The sequence below is a fragment of the Silene latifolia genome, chromosome Y (assembly GCF_048544455.1).
Source record: "Silene latifolia isolate original U9 population chromosome Y, ASM4854445v1, whole genome shotgun sequence".
Classification (NCBI taxonomy): Eukaryota; Viridiplantae; Streptophyta; class Magnoliopsida; order Caryophyllales; family Caryophyllaceae; genus Silene; species Silene latifolia.
In genome coordinates this window covers 327,764,126-327,787,573 of record NC_133538.1, presented here as the reverse complement: position 1 = coordinate 327,787,573, position 23,448 = coordinate 327,764,126, and the positions used below count along the sequence as shown (strand labels likewise).

At 41.0% G+C, this 23,448-nt stretch overlaps 1 protein-coding gene across 1 annotated transcript; it reads left to right on the top strand.

Moving 5' to 3' along the window:
• Nucleotides 1–766: 766 nt before the first annotated feature.
• LOC141633196 (uncharacterized) lies at nt 767–4,237 on the top strand. The gene is made up of 7 exons (XM_074445642.1): nt 767–965; nt 1,071–1,151; nt 1,258–1,541; nt 1,635–1,805; nt 2,597–2,787; nt 3,743–3,847; nt 3,934–4,237. Exons 1-5 carry the CDS (start codon nt 768–770, stop codon nt 2,673–2,675), a joined length of 813 nt encoding a protein of 270 aa, XP_074301743.1. The 5' UTR covers nt 767; the 3' UTR covers nt 2,676–2,787; nt 3,743–3,847; nt 3,934–4,237.
• Nucleotides 4,238–23,448: the final 19,211 nt, after the last annotated feature.

The following is a 23,448-nucleotide window of genomic DNA, read 5'->3' as shown; positions in this document are numbered from 1 at the left end:
AAGTTGCTTATTGAGAAGGCAAAGAGTGAAGCTATGGAGCAAATGAATGCACTGATGGAAAAGAAAATAGCTGAAGCTTTGAGAAATGGTGGGAAAATGTTATTATCTGATGCTACTTTGGAGAATTTGCCAAAGAATCATTCTCCTGATGAACATGATAATAGTAGTTGTCATTCAACTCATCTAAGTGACCCATTCATCGAATTAAAGGTAAGTTATCATCAAAAATTATTTATACAAAAACTATTTAAATAGTAGTAGAATTTGTTTATTACTGAATTTTTGTGCTTCAACCCAACAATCTGAAACAATCTGAAACAGAACGCATAACATACTCGACTTTGAAACTAGAAGTTTGAAACCATGAATTGATAGGCATCAGATATGATACACCTAACACAAACTAACAAACTCACAAACTGCTGGAGGTTTCGGTGATGTGTTATAGTTTATACTGCAAATAAATTAGAAAACAATGATTAGCATAAAGTAGGGACAGAAATGGCAGTAGGCTAAAATAAGATAAAAGTTGTTATTTTTGTTCATCATTCAGACTGATCTGGACAATGTGCATCATTCAGACTGTGAATTTTTGTTCTGTGGACAGTATACTCACCAACTAACCAACTGACAAACTGGGTTATTTTTCCTGATCTTTTGATACAGATCTTTTGATTTTTAATTGTATTATGACAATGTCTTAGGAGAGAGTTCCTTGTCGACTTTCTATCATTGAAGACGGAGAAGTGAAGGTTGCTTCTCAGGGGATGGTTTCACCATGGGTTAAAGGCAAAAAGGTACACAACACACAATTGACCATGCAGAACGCCCATGTGTCCATCGATGAAGTTATTAAAGCTGATGCACTACTTCCATTTTCATGGAATGGATTTAGTAAGGTTGGAGAAGTGGAAGGGAGTTTTGCACAATGGCCGAAAACCTTGATTTTGTTAGGTGATGATGAGGTAACTTGATTTTCATCTATAACATTTAGACCATTGTCATACTTAGTGAGAAACCTAACATTACTCTCATCAAATAAATATTTCAAATATTATTATTTTTATTAGGCCAATAAAGGAGAGAAGACTCGAAAGAGAAAAGTCAAGTCCAAAGATACTAAAGAATCTGGCAATAAGGTTCAAAAGAAGGTAGTTAAGTTCAATTATATTTATTTATAGATTCTGATGCTAAGGTTAGATTAATTGCATGGTAATATTTGGGCACTTTTTATTTACTCTTTTTATGTTATAATAGGCAACATCCCTTGAAAAGGACAAGGGGGGACAAGATAGAGGTGAAGAAGATGATAGAGCACCTCTTAGTGTAGAGGAAGTTAAAACCTTGAGTTATCATTGTCAGATCTTAGAGAAGAAGTTGTGCTCCTTGTCGACCACTGCCTGCATCAAAATTGTGATTGATGCCTCAGTATTTAATTACCGAGAGAAAAATGATATTGAATGCTATTTGACCGTCGTTGAAATTAGGCAGATGTTCCGATATTTATGGCTAAATGTTGTTATGCTTCAAGCTTGGGAAAGGTATGTATATATAAACCTATTTCATTTATTGGTCTTTTGTTCACTAATCGTTTGGTTATTAATTTCCTCACGGTTTTATGATGGAAATTGTAGTTTCTTGTATCAGTGTGCAACTACAATCGAAACTACTAAATTAGTTGCATACTTGTGCCCCGTGAAACTTTTGGAGTACATGCATAATCCAAAACAATGTGAAGCGTATATTGCCCATGCAATGAAAATTCAAGAAGAAAAGAAATATATCATGGGAGCATTTCATGAAGGGTAAGTATTAAACTGGCTGCTATTTAGCTTTTTAAGTTATATCTGTAGCTGTAGCACCTCCCTTTCCCATTCCCTCAGGTTAGATAGTCAATAATCAGTGGGATTTGGTTTGGTAGTGTACCTGGGGGAGGTGTTGGTTCCTTATTTCCCAACCGATGCTTCAAGCTCATTTGGTAATGCTTATATGAATGTATGTAATCCTGAGGAACCTGGAATGTCTAGTTAATCGTAATGCAAATTTTGGTTGAATGTCCGAATCTGCGAATTTGAGTGAAGGGGAGCATTTGGTCAAGTCGAATGAGGTGTGAGGACTTGAGGTATTTGCTTGTGGATTAGCTTATGAACTAGTGGTAGAATAACACTCACATTTTAACTTGAAATGCTAAGAGGAAGCGCATGACTGGCTAATGCTTAGTTCGCTTCCAATAATAAAGAGCGAAGGGAAGGGTTATTTCTTTAATTATCTCCTTGAAAATTATAATCTCATTTCTAGTCCACAGACCATAGACAAGGCTTGGGAACGCAACTTTAATTTGTGATTGAAGGTTCTTCTTGCTTTTAGAGTTAACTAGTGACTTATTACTTTCTCCATGCCTTTTTTTATATACAGTTCCCTCCAAGTCTTGAAGTCATAGACCACTGTTTGCAATCTTACGAGCATCATATTGACCTAACAAAATCAATCTTTCCTTAGCAAATTCAAATTTAGTAAATTCATGATCAGACTTTAACCTAACCAACTCAATAGTAGTATTGTCATATGTAATGATTTTGTCATGTTTTGATCACAGTAATCATTGGATGTTGGTTGTCGTTTGCGTGGGATTCAACACAATGTATATTTTGGACTCACGAAAAAAGGGATCTTAAGACAATGGACATAAAAAAGGTTCTTGAAGGTGCTTGAATACTATATTGTGCTTTTGGAGGACGACGCAACTATAATGTTAAAAATACTAAACTATATATCAAAGAGATCACGGTACGTAACAATTATACCCTTGTCATTTTTTTTCCTCTCTTACCCAAATGATTTTTATGAACTCCCTTCCCTTCATCTGTCGATATTGTCCAACACGTTGTTGAAATGTGAGTGTAGTTATATATAAGAATTAAAGAAATCAGTCCCAAAATTACATCAAACAAATACTGTCAGGGAGAGGGACTAAGGCAACACACTCCCTTTGATTCCTCAAACGACACTATGGACGATTATTAGTTTGTTTTAATTTACGCCTTCTTATTAGATAAGTATGGTGATCCTGGAAACGTAGATGCGCTAAATGCTGAGTTGTATAGAATGATAGCTTTTCCTATTGTAGGAGATGAATATGCTTGGTCCGATATGTTTATTGTCACCTTCAATGGGTGTGTTGGTTTGGTCAATGCACAGAGAGGACATAATATGAAGGGATTTATGTCCTCGTCTTTTGACATGTGGGTTATGGCTGAATATGAAGTTACAAAATCCTGGACGATTTTATACCATGTCTCGCTACCAGATGGGATTTGTGGTCGGTATTTAGGTATTGTTAGGGACCGGTTTTACTGTGGAAAAGGTGACGGTTGGCTAGTCTCGTATGATCTCTATGAGGAGCGTTATGGTGTCTTGAATAGCGAATTAGGTATCTTAGTGCCTTATGAGGAATCTCTTGTACGCGTCATTAAGTCAATTTAGCAAGTACTCTATGTTTGGCCTGGTTATGATTTTCTTATTATGAGTCGTGTCCCCCCACTCCTTCGTTGAAACCCATCTTTAGTTGTATGAATGTGATGATAAGATGTGAAGTAAATATGGTGTTTTGTAAACTTAGTTAAGATTGACATAAACAAAATTTAGACTCTTTTTTTGCAATTCTAAAAAAGAAAAGGTAATTTAATCTTACTTTATGTATCTACTAATACTTATTATTAATTGTATTTTTTTAAAATTTTAGTGTCCGCAACAACCAGAGGATTATGAGTGTGGTTATTATGTCATGAAATGGATGTATGACATAACCTTCAACTATTGTAAATCTGCGGAGATACAATTTGTACAGGTAATTCAATCTTACTTTAAGTTTTCATTGTCAATTTTCTTTCTTCATTTACGTTTATTACTATAATACTGATTTTGAAAATGCAGAATATTGCAACTTCATCCATGTCAATGATCGATATGAATATGGCAAGAGAAGTTTGGGCGAATAAATGTTTAGATAACATACATTTAGTATAGATTACATCGGTAACTATGACCTTAGTAACTATAACTTTTGTTGGATTTTTATACATTGGATTGTATTTTGGAACGTTGTTGGTTGGAAACTTAGTTAGGTTAGATTATTGTATTATGGAACTACGTTCGTTGGATTGTATTTTGGACCGTTATTGGTTGGATTGATTTTGGAACCTTGTTGGTTGGAATGAGATGTAATGTCCTTTGGTTGAATATCTTGTTGCAGGTTGAAATTTTTTGGCATTTTGATGATTATTATGGGGAGGTGCTGCCAAAATTTTGGTAGCAAATTTTTATATTTTTTTTAAAAAAAATGATAATCAATTGCGTCAGTTTTTATATCTTGTAAAGGAATGACGCAAAAGGTTACCCAATTTGGCGCCAAAGCAAATGTCAATAACATCAGTCACGAGAAAAACGGACGCAAATAATGACTTATTTGCGTCAGTTCTAAGTACATTTGCGTCAGTTATTTATTAAGAAATGATGCAAATGTAAGCTATTTGCGTCGGTTCTGTACGTACAACTGACGCAAATAGTCAACATTTACGTCAGTTTTACAAATAACAGACGCAAATAATGACTTATTTGTGTCAGTTCTAAGTATATTTGCGTCAGTTATTTACTAAGAAATGATGCAAATGTAAGCTATTTGCGTCGGTTCTGTACGTACAACTGACGCAAATGATCAACATTTACGTCAGTTTTACAACTGACGCATTACAAATACGACCCCTCGATATACGTCAGGCCAAAACCAACGCAAAAGGCCATTTACAACTGACGCAATAGGGGTTTTTTCCATTAGTGATATAACCGTTGACTGACCCGCGCCTAAACATGCCTTTTCTTTCTTATTTTCAAAACAAGGGGAGACCCCCTTGCACCGCCAATAGGCTCGCGCCTCATATGGCCGCCTGGTGCAGGGTCTGTTCCCTTTCCAGCATTAGTCTAGGACGATCCTGACTCTAGCTAACCTGGATATAGGACGGATCAGATGACTATTTGCTCATTCAAAAATCACATTTGCAAAATGCCTTAGTAAGTGATACCCGTCGTTGTGAGTACCAAAAATAAGATTTATAATTTCCTATTAAGACTAACCTAGGCTAGTGGTAACAGGGTCGAACCACAAGGAGGCGAATGTAATTAATAGCTGTCTAATTTAGTCTAAGGTAACGAAAGTGGGGGTTTAATTGATTTGGTCTACAGCTAACAACAAATAAAGACAATAAACAAAATACGGATAAAAATAGATAATAAAAGGGGTGCAAGGATGGTCGGTTCGTTATAGTTTCGGCGGCAGCATACTAAACAGGTCTAAATCAAAACACATGAGGCGGGAAATAAAGAGGTCCTCTCGGTCCACTCTTAACAAATAGCATCTTTCGATCTCGCTATAAGTCCCTAATATCACTAATACTAACTTTCGTCCTGAAAAGTGATTTACGGTCTAAACTTTACCTATCTTTCGATCTCAGTATAGGTTAGTCATTTTAATTGGTGATCTAATAACTGTCCCTATCTTTCGATCTAATGGGTCAGTCAAATCCTTATCATTCAACTAGTCGTGTGCACTCGATTCGTCGAATAAAGAATTAAAACAATTAAAACGAAAATAAAACCCCACGAGGTCAGTCGATCGACCAAGTATGTCAGTCGATCGACTGACTTGCGAATCAGGCCGTGTTCATTATTCTGCCGCCTACACTATAATTCCCCTACATCCTAGCACAAACTAATTAGCTACTCATACTAACGATGATAACGACAATGAAATTAACGAAATAGGTAGAAGAATTCATGCTTAAAACGAATGAACAAACAATTAACAATAATGATAAATTGGGTTCGGGAGACTAACTAACAATTCTAAATCTATAAGTGCAAATAAAGTAATAAACTGGAATAAGAAGAATACCAAGATCGCAGAAGAATTGTAACGGAATGATTGAAAGCACAACGAAAATCCAATGCGAAATAGTTTCCCAAACCCTAATTATTTGATAAACTAAACTGATAAAGAACCTAATGAAAAACTGAATGATTAAAGTTCTTAGTCAGGTTACGTTATATAGCAAACTAACTTAACTAAATCCTTAAACCTAATATAGCTTTGGGCTTTGTATTTCTCGATCTTTATGTTTAAATCCGCGTATCAGCTCGTAACTTGGTCGATCGACCATGTTGCTCAGTCGATCGACCAACCTATACTGAACAGTAGCTTCTGATGTCGTGCTCTGGTCGATCGACCATAAGCATCAGTCGATCGACCAAGGTTCTTTGACTGAAGAGTGCATTCTGACGAATTCTGCAGCGCGCACCGATCTTAAAACAGCTGCCATTTCTTCGTTCCTTGGTCAAATCAGGCGTTCTACACGGCGTTGGAAAGCTAAGAGGATAAGCTTTCACCTGCAATTGGAATCACTCGATTATCAGATATAGAACTCGAGATATTACCATCTGAAGCAGGCTGTAATATTGTGAAGTGCTTCTTTGCATGTTAAACTCGTACGCACCCGTGCTTTTGCTATCTTTAGGCCTTAAAACGCGCACCAAGCTCGTCCCTCGAGTCAATACTTCATGTCAAATGCAATTTTAATTACTTAGGGACGGATTCGGCTCGATTTCCGCTCAATTCTTCATATTTCTGCAATAATAGACAAAAACACAAAAGTAGAGGAAAATAGGGAAATAATGGCATATATTGCACATTTGAGCTCTGAAATGCATGTAGAATAAAGTGTGAAACATCATATTTTAGACACGCATCAAATCTCCCCAAACCAAACCTTGCTTGTCCCCAAGCAAGAACTAGACTCGATCTAATAACCTAATGGAACGAGTTCAGTCTCAGAGCGAAATGCAACCTGTCAAGCCTAAACCAGTTTAATGCATAGCCAACAATCAACTAGTGTATGAATCATGCAAACGAATTATAAAGTCGTTAAAAACTGCTGAACCGTCAACTGTAGAGACTTATCAAATTGGACTCTCGCGGGTCGCTCAAATCTCTCATAAGAACAGGTGAATATGTGAAAGATAGAAAGAATTAAATTTGTAAAGACTCTCACCTAACTACGACCTATGAAGACATGCCAGCAATAAAATATGAAAATGATCTCTATAACCGTACATATGCATTCCAACCAGCAGATGACCAATGACACATGCCGAGGTATAAATATGGAAATGTGAGGTATGGGTAAAAAGAGGCAAAACGTTTTATGGAAAAGTGGAGGTACAGGTGATCAAGCTAGTACCAAAACGGAACCAAATGGCAACATCCAACTTCTTGCTCATAATCAAACGAAACGGTGCTATAGCAAGCACAAGACTCACAATCTCCAAACTAACAAATCAATAAACTCCCCATAGGATATAAATGAAACATGGGAGCAAAAATCGCCAAAAGATAAGGATTAAATTATGCGAATTGACTTTTTTTTTCCTCGGATCTTCAGTCGATCGACTATAATTGGCAGTCGATCGACTGCCTTGAACAGTACAGAACTCTTTTTTTCTTTTTTTTTTCTTTCTTTTTCGAATCTTTTCTCATTTTTTTTTTCACTTTGTTTCTTTCCCTCCTTTATTTCATCTTCCCAATAACGTCTCAACAGAGCATATGCCACCAAAAATGAGTAACAACCCCAAGAAAACAGACTACTAGCTTGACAAAGGACAGGCTAAATGTAGGATGTAGTAAATGGGACAAAAAGGATATTTTTGGCAGTGTGGAGTTTATGGGCAAAATGAATAAAAGGAAACCTCTACCACATGTGTCGACAATCCACAAACCGAACGCATACAGGTATTAAGTAGATTAGGTTCATATTTATGCAAATTAAGGAAACATGTCTCATAAGGAGTACTACTCACATTCCTAGATAAACCGGTCATGAATGTCACCAGTTATAGGCTCTAAAACTCAGAAATATGATGTAGCTTGCCAATTTTCTAAGTCAGGTCTCAAACTCAGCAAATAAATTAACGAAAATTCGTAGGTATGCATAAACGATTCTACTAATAACATGTTAATCTAGCAAGGCTCAGGCAAAACAGGTGCAAATGCAAAATCATCATGGAAATACTACCGTTCCGACTCGACCTATATGCTAAAATAAACGTGCATTTTATGGAATTTTTTTGAAATTTTTCAATTTTTTTTTTGAATTTTTGTATATATAAGAGAAATGAAAGAAAACAATGCAAAACAAAATTAAACGTGAATGCAAACAAATGATATGCGACGCAAAACCCTTCCCCAAACCAAATCGCACAATGTCCCCATTGTGCAAAATCATATAATGAAGAAAAGAGAAATGGGAATTTGCGAGAAATAAAATAAGACATGAAGTAAATAAATCAGGAACTCACAAGACTTTAAGCGCAGCAAGGGAAACCTCCCCAAACCAGCGTGAGCTAGGAGGTTTCAGTGGCCAGCAGTGCCACCAATAAGTACCTGAAAGACAAATAAAAACCACGCATAAAATCGAGAAAGACAATAATGAAGCGGTAAAATTGTGCACAATTGAGAAAATAGAAGAAATAAATAATTTGACGGAAAGTAAAGCGGAGTAGAAAACTCCCTTAAGTCCGCAAATCGACCAAACACAGCAGGGGAGAGGTCGTGAACAGGTACAGCAGCGACAGGTGGTCGATCGACCAAGAAGAGCAGTCGATCGACCAGGTAAACACGAACAGTGTCTCCTGGAACTGCAGATCGTCGATCGACCCGGAACCGTCGATCGATCAAAACACTTCTTTTGCAACCTCTTATTTCTTCGTAATTGCTCAATGATTTGAGCTAACAAGCTCTAAATACTGCAAGTGCACAAAAATACGCGCCCAAAATTGCGCAAAACCCAGAATAAAGTCGAAAGTACTTAAAAATCCTAAATAAGCGAAATAAAACGCGAAGTCTCGCGCACACAAAATACTAAAAAGGAAGTCTAACAAAAAGCAACAAAAACAATGTTTTATGAGGAAGCAATTGATCAACTAATAGTTGATCAAGAACGGCCACGGAATGGCCCACTACTAGGCTTCTGACTGAATGCAGTGGCTTCAGAAACCGTCAAATCTACTCCCGGCCTCCACAACATGGCAACGGAAGAACAACAACGTCTCGAGGCATCCGGATCCCAATTTTTCACCTCAGCGCACAGCTTCTTCTTAGACGGCATATCCTCATCAGGACCTCCTCCTGGATCATATATCCGGGCAGTGCCAGACTTCAAGCTAGGAACACCCAACTCACCTCCGGGGTTTTTGAACTTGCCAAGACCTGTAGAAAGAGAAACAAAGCGATGTTCCTCCAATTTGTTCCCAAACCGGGACGGAGGCGTCAATCCTACAGCAGCAAATGGTTCAACAGAAGGAGTAGGAAGGTACACATAATCGACTAAAGGAGTGGAATTACCTCTAATCGGATAGAAGTGGTCTTCATTTACCTTCTCATCGTCATCCGAAATAGGCGTTGGTGACGATTTAACAATTCCCAAGGCTGCAGGGGTTGATCGAACAGCATCACTACTCGATCGAGTAGTTTCCTCCTCCAAAGATAATCGGTCGATCGACCACCGGTTCCATCGATCGACCGCTCTTCCTTCTCGCAATGTCATTCGTTCGACCACATAAATCGCTTGATCGAATTCTTCATGTGGCACAAGCATTGAAGTCTTCAATTGACGCTTCATCTTCCCCAAATCATCATCCTCCGAGTCATACACATCATCATTTTGCTCGGCAGCTACTTGAGCCAAGAGAAGCTCAAGTCTTTTGAAAGAAGCTTTCTCTGTTCAGCCATTTCTTGCATTTGGAGTTTAAGCATCTCCATCGTAGACTTCAATTCCGCACTCTCTTCAGAAGGAAGAGGGCCTTCCGAGGCGGTGCAAAGGAATATGAAGGCTCTTGGAAGCCTTGCTGATAGCACGGATGTGGCGGCGCATAATGATCTTGTTTATAATGCCAATAAGCATAGACTTGGTCCATATCCGCTCGACACATAATGTGAGAAGCATGCCCCTCGGCGCCACATCTCCCACAAATCTCCACTGTTTGCTCCCAAGAATGGAACATGAGTGGACTCTCCAATCGCAATTAAACAACACTAAAGGAGAAGATAAGAACTGCCTTAAGGTACTCAGTCTTCCCTTGAGGCGAAAATCAAACTAAAATAAAGACAACCAAAAATTAGAACAATTGCCTCCCCGGCAACGGCGCCAAAATTTGATACCCGTCGTTGTGAGTACCAAAAATAAGATTTATAATTTCCTATTAAGACTAACCTAGGCTAGTGGTAACAGGGTCGAACCACAAGGAGGCGAAAGTAATTAATAGCTGTCTAATTTAGTCTAAGGTAACGAAAGTGGGGGTTTAATTGATTTGGTCTACAGCTAACAACAAATAAAGACAATAAACAAAATACGGATAAAAATAGATAATAAAAGGGGTGCAAGGATGGTCGGTTCGTTATAGTTTCGGCGACAGCATACTAAACAGGTATAAATCAAAACACATGAGGCGGGAAATAAAGAGGTCCTCTCGGTCCACTCTTAACAAATAGCATCTTTCGATCTCGCTATAAGTCCCTAATATCACTAATACTAACTTTCGTCCTGAAAAGTGATTTACGGTCTAAACTTTATCTATCTTTCGATCTCAGTATAGTTTAGTCATTTTAATTGGTGATCTAATAACTGTCCCTATCTTTCGATCTAATGGGTCAGTCAAATCCTTATCATTCAACTAGTCGTGTGCACTCGATTCGTCGAATAAAGAATTAAAACAATTAAAACGAAAATAAAACCCCACGAGGTCAGTCGCTCGACCAAGTATGTCAGTCGATCGACTGACATGCGAATCAGGCCGTGTTCATTATTCTGCCGCCTACACTATAATTCCCCTACATCCTAGCACAAACTAATTAGCTACTCATACTAACGATGATAACGACAATGAAATTAACGAAATAGGTAGAAGAATTCATGCTTAAAACGAATGAACAAACAATTAACAATAATGATAAATTGGGTTCGGGAGACTAACTAACAATTCTAAATCTATGAATGCAAATAAAGTAATAAACTGGAATAAGAAGAATACCAAGATCGCAGAAGAATTGTAACGGAATGATTGAAAGCACAACGAAAATCCAATGCGAAATAGTTTCCCAAACCCTAATTATTTGATAAACTAAACTGATAAAGAACCTAATGAAAAACTGAATGATTAAAGTTCTTAGTCAGGTTACGTTATATAGCAAACTAACTTAACTAAATCCTTAAACCTAATATAGCTTTGGGCTTTGTATTTCTCGATCTTTATGTTTAAATCCGCGTATCAGCTCGTAACTTGGTCGATCGACCATGTTGCTCAGTCGATCGACCAACCTATACTGAACAGTAGCTTCGATGTCGTGCTCTGGTCGATCGACCATAAGCATCGATCGATCGACCAAGGTTGTTGTACGAAGAGTGCATTCTGACGAATTCTGCAGCGCGCACCGATCTTAAAACAGCTGCCATTTCTTCGTTCCTTGGTCAAATCAGGCGTTCTACACGGCGTTGGAAAGCTAAGAGGATAAGCTTTCACCTCCAATTGGAATCACTCGATTATCAGCTTTAGAATCCGAGATATTGCCATATGAAGCAGGCTGCAATATTGTGAAGTGCTTCTTTGCATGTTAAACTCGTACGCACCCGTGCTTTTGCTATCTTTAGGCCTTAAAACGCACACCAAGCTCGTCCCTCGATTCAATACTTCATGTCAAATGCAATGTTAATTACTTAGGGACGGATTCGGCTCGATTTCCGCTCAATTCTTCATATTTCTGCAATAATAGACAAAAACACAAAAGTAGAGGAAAATAGGGAAATAATGGCATATATTTCACATTTGAGCTCTGAAATGCGTGAAGAATAAAGTGTGAAACATCATATTTTAGACACGTATCAGTAAGACAAATTGATCGCGTTACGCACCATAAACCTAATACGGTAAATGGATGTTTAATTTCTGTCTTGCATGCAAATCAACCATAAACCCAACTCGACATCTTATACTTGATACTTGGATTAAATCAACCGACTTAGAAAGCTCTCACATGTTATGTTTAAATTATTGAATGCGCATTCATGCATTTAAACCGTTTTATAAACTTTTGCATTCAACAAACCAAGATCGATCAGTAGAGGCCGCTACCGCGGGCGGGATTGGGTGTCTGATTAAAGGGCTTCCCAATGTGTACCTTCACCTCTTAATCAGAAACTTTGGATAGTGGACGACCTTATCCAGGGCGTACGAGAGTCATTCTAGAGATATGATGCTAAAGAGGGATGATTTCTTATCTTTAGTACCTATGTCAAACCCTGCTTTGTGCTTCGTTTGACCGAGGTATAAAGTGGATTCGAACGGGTTCCAAGCATCCTACAAATGCTTGGTGGCGACTCCGAACATCTCTAATCGTTTCGAGACCCTTACCGAGACGAAACCGACCTATCTAAAACGATCTGGTCGAAAGCATTTTTACGCCGCCGAGCGTGGCTTTCAAAAGATCGTTGTACGTCCGCAGATTGACCGGGCTTGCAGGTGGGCCGATGTCCACAGATTGGCGACTCCGCGGAGGATAACTAGGACACTTACGTCTTTGTGATCCCTAGATGGTGAGACTCGAACGAGGTCTTGGTTGGAATGCATTAATTGATATTACGGTCACGGTCGGGTTCCTTGTCCGGACCCATAACCTAACCCTCTTCGACCAATTGGCTCGTCTCGTCGGCGTGAGTTTTCTCATCCCTGCGTTTTGAATCCCGATTACCCTTGACGTTACACATTTCTGTTTCGTCAAAGAGCTTTCATCACTTTCGAGCATGAGGCTAGGGCACCCTCCTTACACATTTTGTTTGGATTGATATCCCTCTCGCAAATTGGGATTTGATTGCTTGGTGTGTAACCCACCCTTCTAAGCCAAAACCCGTGTCAGCATTATGCATAATATAATGAAATTGTGAGTGCTTATATGCTACTTGATCATAAGTCATTCCGTGTCATTTTCAAACTTTCAAAAATACCCTTTTGCGCGGTTATAATGACCATTTCAAACCTCGGGATTTTGCCGACCATTGCACGCGTTTCTAGGCCGTCGTAATGACGATTTTTCAAACCCGGTTTTTATAACCATTTCCACACGCCTTTCTAGGCCGTCGTATTGACGATTTTCAAAACCCGTTTTTTTTATAACCATTTCAACACGCCTTTCTAGGCCGTCGTAATGATGATTTTTAAAACCCGGTTTTTATAACCATTTCCACACGCCTTTCTAGGCCGTCGTAATGACGATTTTTCAAACCCGGTTTTTATAACCATTTCAACACGCCATTTTAGGCCGTCGTAATGACGATTTTTAAACTCGGTTTTCTATAACCATTTCAAATCACCTTTCTACGCCGTTATAGTCGGCGCGCCTAGACACGGATTTTAACCCGTTTCACGCCGACAATGGCTCTTTCAAAACCCGAGAAAAGCACACACCCTTTTCTCGAGACACTTTCAAGATCCCGAGGACCATGCACCGTCCTCGAGACCTCTTCCAACATTTCAAACTCGATTTTCAAAACATACAATTTTGAATTTCAAAAAACCGTCTAGGGAGACAATACATTGTTTTCCGAGCCGATTCAAACTCGAAACCGTATTTTACAAATAAACTCAAGACAACCCTTTCAACTGACCGACTTGCGGGGATCTTTATCTTCGGAAGCCGTCCATAAAGCGACAAACGAATCTTTTTGGAAATTTCTATTTTCGAAAACTTCAGTCCATCGTTCCAATTCCGCCTCGTGTCTATCAAGTCGAAGCAAACATAGTTATGGGTCTTTACTTATGAGTCATCTCATTACGAGACTCGTCCAATGGGGCCACGCCACTACATTGGACGCGCGTCAAATGTTTGGTCAACACCGTCACGTCATAAATCGAGTCAACACCGAAGTACCACACATGGTCATCCTCGTCTTGTTGAGTCTGGTCCTTGTCTTGCCCTTTGTGAACTATGCGTTCAATCTTTAAAACGTGTCGGATTGAGTTGTAATGAGAGCCATTTTTCTGCCTCAGAGCCATGGCCCCATATTCAACTTCGTCTGTCAACAACAACAACAACAATGATAACAACAGAGATGTCACAACTGATCAGCTAGTCAGCGTGCTCACCGCTGTTAAGGTCACCCTAAATCGCGTCGAGACCCGTATCGATGCCCTGGAAAACAAGTAATCTGGAGAACATAATACTCCACCTTTAACGGAAACCGAGAAGAGGCTAAAGCTCTTGGAAGAACAGCTCCTAGCCCGGGGTAACAATATCCATCTTGAGAACAACCGAAGGTTCGAAACTGTTGGGGATCAATTACCTGACAACTTTACCCTGACTGATGTGCCCAAGTTCAAAGGAGTGGAGGACCCACTCAATCATATCCGTGCCTTCAAAGACTACATGGCCATAAAAGGGGTCAAACATGAACTTTTCACCCGGATCTTTCCGTCCTCTCTGGAACCGATCCCTCGCCAATGGTATTACTCCCTTGATCCGAAGAACCTTACTACTTGGGAAGAGGTCGCAGTTGAATTTGCCAAGCAATATGCCGACAATGTTGAAATCCAAGCCAATACCCGTACTCTTGAGGTCTAACCCAGAACGACAAGGAGGGATTCACCGAGTTCTTAACCCGTTGGAGGAGGGTAAGTACTCAGCTGGTCAGCAAGCCGAGTGAATCAACCTTGGTGGAAAAGTTCGTCAACAATCTCCGCCCAGTTTATGCCAACTTACTTAGGTACCAAAATATTAAGACCTTTCAGGATCTGCAAATCCTCGGGACACGCATTGAAGATGACCTCCGGAAGGGCGTCTTAGCCAAAACCACTGGTAGAGGCTACCAAGGATACCGGATCTCGCCCTTATGGTCAAACGAACAAGATTGATGAGGTCAGCCTCCTTGAACCATCCGCCAAGAGAGCTGAGCGCCCCCAGAGAGTGTTCACTAATATAGGGTCAACTTATGCAAGCGCCCTAAAGAGGCTCATGGACCAGGGGAAGTTACAACCAATCGGATCCACCCCGGATCCTACTGATGCTAAGAAATCCCGCTTCTGGAACCCCAATGCCTACTGTCAGTACCATCAAGGTAAAGGGCATGATACGGAAACCTGCTTCAAACTCAAACACATCATCCAATACATGATTGAAAAAGGGGATTTTCCTTTACCCCCGCAGACTAAGCCAAACAACAAAACAAACCCTTTGGGAATCCACACCAACTCCGACGATGAGCCGACCCTGGACTGCTCACTCCTCATCCTGCCAGTTGATGACGAGGTGAATGACTTGGAAAAAGATCCCTCAGACGGGGTATTTGTGTTCAGTGCCGCAACTATGCTTGCCATGTTCCAACAAGTTGAGGAAGCTATAGCCAGTCTCTCTGAAAGGATCACCCGACTTGACGATGCCTACCGTCGACTTATCTTCAATCCTCCACCACCACGCCCGAGGGAGAGTCCCCCGAGCGCCCAAAACTACCCTCACCAGGATGGATTGCTCCCGCGACCATTCTAGCATGCGCCTCACGATTATCACCCCCACAATAATCAGCCTCACAATAACTACCGTCACAAGAATCACCCCCACAAAAATGTCCCTCAAAAAAACTGCCCACCGAGGAATACCCCTCCAAGGTACCCTCGGAATTCAGAAATTAATGGCATCTGGAGAGATGATGTTGAGGATGTCTATATCGTCCCAAGGAAGCAGGCAAAGGAGACCGATCACCTTACCCGATCCGGACGCCCCTATCAGAACCCAAACAATCCAACGGTCGTTCCAACAACGAATGACCAAGTTGTCCCGGACATGGGCACTCAACCAAAGGCTCCCGAGCATTCGATCCTCAAGTAGCTCCAGAAAGCAAAAGCCGAAATCTCAATTTGGCAACTGATCGCGACATCCTTTGAGCATCGACAGGCTTTGCTACAGGCCTTGGGAAAATTAACTATGCCCTCCACCTCCTCCCCTAAATAAATAGTGGCACACATGACAAGGGACGCCCCTGACTTGAACAACTCGGTCGTCTTCTCTGACGAGGATATCCCCCCCTTCGGAGCCAATCACAATCTTGCCCTGTACATTACCGTACAATGTCTCAAGAAGAATGTGCTCATGGTCCTTGTGGATGACGGGTTCACAGTGAATGTCATTCCCCTTAAGACGGCTCACAAACTGGGTATGAAGGAAGCTGACTTGGTCCCGACAAATCAAGGAGTACGCGCCTATGACGGCACTCGTCGCAAGGTCGTAGGGCTTATCACTCTAACTGTCGGAACCGGACCACTGGAAAGGCAACCCAGTTTTCAGGTGGTCGACATTGACGCCTCCTTCAATATGCACCTGGGACGTCCCTGGATTCACGCTGTCAAGGCAGTTACCTCAACTCTCCACCAGAAAATCAGGGATCCCGTCAACGGGAAAACGATCACGATTCCGGCTTCCCCGATCAAAGCCGACATGAGAAAGGGAATAGCCTCCCAAGCCATTTAGGAGGATGATGATGAAATGTGAGGATTCCAAGCCGTGAACGCCATAACTGATGAATCAACACCCTTTGATTGTGACCCGTTTGCCAACCTCACAGTCAACCGCATCATGATGCGCCAGGGTTACTTCCCGGGTCTGCCCCTCAATCCACTGAAGAGCACCTTACCTCCCTTGAAACAGGCTAAGGTCCCCAACATCCCCTTCGGACTGGGATATGAACCTACCGATTAAGATATCCAGGAGATGAACCTCCTAGTTCGAAAACGCAAGAAGCACGGGGTTATCCTCCGTCCCCATCATCTGACTCTCAATGGATACTTTATCCCCGAGGGAGAGTTCAAGCTCTACCATGGCTTTTCGGAGCCGATCTATAACTCTGTGGCCAAGACTAGGTACCCCGGTGTGGAAGTCTTCCAGGACTGCTACTTCATCCCCGACAACACCGAAGCTGCATCAACCGAGTCTAAGTCGTCGTCATACCTCGATGGACAAGCTGTCACCCTTCTCTTTGGCGAGGATAACATCAAGCACCTCGACTATGAGGACATCATTAACATCGCCCTGAAGGACAACCAGTTTGACCCAACCACCTTGATCTCCGACACTGACCCGGAGAAAGTTGCATAAGGCTGGAGGAAGCCCGCCAAGTGGACCGATCGCCGAGGCCGTATTCTCAATATCACAACTGGAGAAGGCCCTATGTTCAAAGGGGAAAGTGAAGAAGAATCAGAATCTGAGTCTGAGTCAGAGTCAGAGTCTGTCATAGCTCCTAACACTCTTGGTGTCCCAGTCAAGGTCCCCTTCCCGCTGTTTTATCACAAAGTCGTGGCTGATTAAGAGGCTGAGTCTAATAGGGTCACCCCCACTCCCATGAAAGGTGACAACTTGGAGCTTGTTCTAGGGGCCACCTCCTCTGCTGTGTCGCCTCTGACCGACCATGAGATGTCTGTCCTCTCCGAGCTTTTCGCTCCTGTCAACTTAATGAACACTAAGTTTGCTTATGACTCATCTCAATTTAATTGCAATGCGATTCTGAATGACTATGAGGAATTTGACCTGAGTGACTACCCACCTCACCTAGCCAAAGAACTTGAAAAACGGGAAACTATAACCCCTGTTATTGAGGAGACCGAACCTATTAACGTAGGAACCGACAACACACCTCAAGAACTTAGGATAGGGAAAAACCTGGACCCCTCAGAAATACAACAGTTCATTAACCTCCTCCACGAATACAAGGACGTATTCTCCTGCTCCTACAGCGATATGCCTGGGATTGACAGGGAAATTGCGGAGCACCGGATACCCATTAAGCCCTGAGCTAAACCTGTGAAGCAGAAGCTGCGTCGAATGCGTCATGAATGAGCCATGAAAATCAAGGAAGTAGTGGATAAACAGTTCAAGGCTGGTTTCATCAAAGTTTCTCAATACTCTGACTGGGTGGCCAACATTGTGCCTGTACCGAAGAAAGACGGAAGAATTCAGGTTTGCGTCGACTTCAGGGATTTGAACAAGGCGAGTCCAAAGGACAACTTCCCTTTGCCACATGTTGACATTCTGGTGGACAATACTGCCGAGCATGCCCTCCTATCCTTCATGCACGGGTATGTTGGGTACAACCAGATTAAAATAGCTGAGGAAGACATGCACAAGACTGCATTCACTACGCTGTGGGGTACATATTGCTACACGGTCATGCCTTTCAGTCTCATCAACGCCGGAGCAGCCTATCAAAGAACTGCTACCACTCTCCTACATGGTATGATGCACAAAGAGGTAGAGGTATATGTGGATGACATGATCGTCAAATCAAGAGAACGGGACGGCCACATCGTTGCCTTTCGGAAATTCTTCGCTCGTCTGCGGAAATATAACATGAGACTAAATCCTCAGATGTGTGCATTCGGGGTCACCTTCGGAAAACTCTTGGGATATGTCGTCAGCAAAAGAGGCATTGAGATTGATCCAACCAAAATCAAAGCCCTCCAACAAATATCATGGCCTAAGAACGAGAAGGAGATTCGGGGATTTCTCGGTCAGGTCCAATACATTAGCCGCTTCATTGCCAAGCTCACCATGATTTGTGAACCAATATTCAAGAAGTTTCGTGCCTCTGATCACACCGATTGGGACGACGACTGTCAAAAAGCCTTTGACAGGATAAAGGAAATCCTATCCAAGCCTCATGTCCTCATGCCACCTCAACCGGGGATTCCTTTATTCCTATACCTGACTTGTTACCGACACAACCATGGGAGCATTGCTAGCACAAACAGTCGACGGCGAAGAACGAGCCATCTACTACATCAGCAAAAAGATCATTGAGTACGAGACAAGGTACACCCAACTGGAAAAGACATGCCTTGCCCTAGTATGGTCAACAAAGAAGCTGCGGCATTACATGCTCAGCTACACGGTCCACATCTACTCCAAGATGGACCCAATCAAATACATCTTCGAGAAATCCGTACTAAACGGAAGGTTGTCTAGGTGGACACTCATGCTGTCCGAGTTTGATCTCAAGTTTGTACCCCTCAAGGTTATCAAGGGAAGGGCAGTCGCCGATTTCCTGGCAGAAAATCCCGTCAACGAGGATCAAACGACCGACACATGGTCACTTCCTGATGAAGACATCCTTTGTGCCGACTCCGACGCCTGGGACCTATACTTCGACTGTGCATCTAATCTGAGAGGCTTCGGGATAGAAATCCTTCTAATATCACCAGAGGGAGAACATGTTCCGATCTTAGTCAAGCTAAACTTCATCGTCACCAACAATGCCGCTGAATATGAAGCATGCCTCATCGGCCTACAAGCAGCCATCACACTTGGCATCAAGAGACTAAGGGTCCTTGGCGATTCCTCGCTCATCATCAATCAGGTGTCCGGATCATGAAAAATCCAAAGTGACGGCTTAGCTCCCTACCGAGCAAAGATCAATCAAGAGGCCGAGATCTTCGACCAAGTCGACTACTTCCATTTGCCGCGAGAGGAAAATCAATTTCCTTATGCCCTGGCAAAACTTGCCGCGCTCGTCAACATACCTATCGACATAACATCGATGCCCCTATGTGTCGAGAGAAGGAGCAAGCCAGCTCACATTTCCGCCATCAACAACGACGAGGAAAGCCATGTCGAACCTTGGTACCAAGCCATCCTCAACTACAAAACCAAAACGAATTCCCTCCTAACTCTGGCCCAAGAGGACAAAGAGCCATCCGTTTACTTGCATCACAATTCGTGATAAACCAAAATCAATTATACAAAAGAACACCCCAAGGGATTCTCCTCCTTTGCATTGACCATCACAAAGCCAAAAAAGTCATGGGAGAAGTCCACGACGGAGAATGTGGCCCTCAAATGAGCGCAATGATGCTTACCCGAAAAATCATACGGCTAGGTTACTACTGGACCACCTGTAGGAAATATCGGTATACTTCCTTTAAGATTATAAGGCCTATAACGAAATTATAATTATGAATACTAGTCATAAAAGAATTTGCATAAACAAAAGGAGAAGAGATTAATAATCAACCTTTGGTCCTAGCAAAATGGCCTAAGAACAATATCAAAATGATATTCTCCTAATTGTTGCACTCCGATGCTCCGAGAAATGCCCCTCAAATTGCTAGAATGAGATCCCCAAATTCACTAATTAATTTAGGGTTTTTGTGTTTTTTTGATGAGAGAATATTAGGTCAAAATTCAGCTAAGAAAAATGATCTCCCTTCTCCCTATATAACCGAAATAGGAGAAGTAAAGGGGAGATATTTTTTTTTCTTCCTTTTACTTGTTTGACCACCGAAAATAATAAGGAGAATTATCTCCTTATTTTCGGTTTTTCCCAACTACCAAAATGAGGAGAAAATCTTCTTATTTTGGTAATTCTCAAAATGTATAAATGTGTATTATTTTCTCAATTGTCTATTTATGTCGACATGTATTAATAAGTCTACACACAACAGTGTGTACTCGATTTATTAATACCGGTCTGTCAACATTTTATTATGACAATTTTGCGTAATATATACATTAACTATAAATATAACATATTTATAATTTGCTAATTAAATATAATTGGTTACATTTAATTACGAATTAACATCGTAATTCGTTTAAGCTAACATTATATACATTAATTAAATCTAACAGTTTATATTCAATTTACGAATTTAACAGTTAATTCGTCTCAGCTGATATTATTTAATTGTATTAAATAATCGTCTCATCATCACATTGACTAACTGTTTAGTCAAAAACATGGACTAATCTTTTAGTCATATAAGGCATCAATGTGATTACATTTATATAATCACATCTCTCAAACACATCCTTTAGGTGTGACTTTTAGGGACCAGTTGATCACCGCCATCAGTATGATAATAACGTCAAACTTTCTAGCAAGCCAACCGTTAATAAGTAATCGTTAATCAACTGATAAAATACTAAGTATACCCTTGTGAACCTATAAGAGATTTATAAATGTTATCACACTAATTGTGGAGGACACAAGCTCCAACAATCTCCCACTTGTCCTGCAGATATAAGCACACTATGAAATGACCCAGAAAAAAATCTGCTTAGCCTCCAGTTACGGTCGACCAAACCAAAGTCACCTAAAAACTGGCTTATTCTCAAGAGACAGTCGATAGTCAAATGAATAGACTCTAGGAACACAATGGACGTCCAATTCACGACCTGGCAGCGAATGTTTTAAACATTTAAGACTCCATTACGTTGTCACAAAAATTGTCCTACGAGGTATCATTATAACTCGTATCTGTGATCGATCAGCCAACTGTTTGACTTATGGCTCGTTGAACCCACCATCAATCAACTTCACAAAATAATAGCCAAAGTTATCAACTCATGTAGGCGATTACGGACCAAAACAAATATAATGTAATTCAGTTCACTTTGTGGCATTCAATGTTGTCAGTACAATCCACAAGAAAAACAAAATATGAAATAAAACGATGAAGTTATAAATAGTATATGAAAAAGATAATGTATCGAATCCATAATCAACTACTACAACTCAGGAACACGTTTAATTTCCATGGAAATAACGTGCCCTTCATGCTTATCATATGACAATGGTTTAGTGAGAGGGTCCGCGATGTTGCCATCTGAAGCTATCTTGTCAATCACTATCACTTCTTGCTCCACGTAATCACGGATCAGGTGAGCCTTTCGATGTACATGTCTAGACTTGTTGCTAGACTTAGGCTCCTTAGCCTGGAAGATGGCACCTCTATTGTCACAATAGATGGTTTTGGGTCATTCGAACTAGGAACTATCGTAAGTCCTTGTAAGAATTGACGTATCCATATAGCTTCCTTTGTTGCTTCCGAAGCGGCATAGTACTCAGATTCAGTAGTAGAATCCGCTACAACATCCTGTTTGGAACTCTTCCAGCTGACCGCAGCACCATTAAGAGTGAAGACGAACCCGGACTGAGATTTTGAATCATCTCGATCCGTTTGGACGCTAGCATCTGCGTAACCGATCGCGCATAGCTTAGTATCTCCTCCATAAGTCAATACCCTATCCTTAGTCTACCGTAGGTACTAAATGATGTTTTTAACAGCTATCCAGTGTGTTTCACCTGGATTCTTTTGGTACCGACTCATCATACTCAATGTATATGCCACGTCTGGACATGTGCATATCATGGCATACATGATTGATCCTATGGCTGATGCATAAGGAACACGACTCATGCACTCAATCCCTTCAGGCGTCGTGGGTGACTGAGACTTGCTCAAATGCATCCCAGAAGTCATTGGAAGGTTCCCCTTATTTGAGTTGGTCATGTTGAACCTTTCAAGAATCTTATCCAAATAAGACTCCTGGCTCAGTGATAAGATCCGTCGTGATCTATCTCGGTAGATACGGATTCCCAATATGCATTGTGCCTCCCCCAGATCTTTCATCTGGAAATGGTTCTTCAACCATCCTTTAACCGAAGATAAGAGAGGAATGTCATTCCCAATCAAGAGTATGTCATCGACATACAATATCAAGAAAACAATCTTGCTCCAACTCGACTTGATATATAAGCATGGTTCTTCGACTGATCGAGTGAAACCATACACTTTTATCACCTGGTCGAAACGATGATTCCAACTCTGAGAAGCTTGCTTAAGTCCATAAATGGAACGCATAAGCTTGCACACTTTCTTAGGATTTTCAGGATCTATGAAACCTTCGGGTTGCACCATGTACAACTCCTCCTCCAAATAACCGTTTAAGAAAGCAGTTTTCACATCCACTTGCCAAATTTCATAGTCATGAAAAGCGGAAATCGCTAAGATAATCCGAATGGAACGCAGCATAACTACGGGTGCAAAAATTTCATCATAATGCAATCCGTGCACTTGAGTGAAACTACTAGTCGTGCCTTATAGGTATCTGGTTGCCCGTCTACAGAACACTTTATTTTGTAAAGCCATTTGCACTGTAGAAGTTTTACCTTATTAGGTAAATCAACAAGATCCCATACGTTATTCTCATACATGGAGTCCATCTCGGATTGCATGGCTTCAAGCCATAGCTTTGAGTCGGAAAAGGTCATGGCATCTTTAAAAGTAGCGGGTTCATTACTCTCTAGGAGCAAAATGTCATTCTCCTCGACCATACCAATGTATCTGTCCAGAGGATTAGAGACTCTACCCGACCTCCTCGGTTCCTAAGGAATGTTAACGGTATCATCAGTTGAAGGAACAACTTCCTCCATCTGTTCCTCGGTTGTTGGTTCTGGAATATCCGCAGCTCAAAGGTTCTATTACTTGACTTGTTCTCGAGAAATTCTTTCTCTAAGAACGTCGCACTAGCCG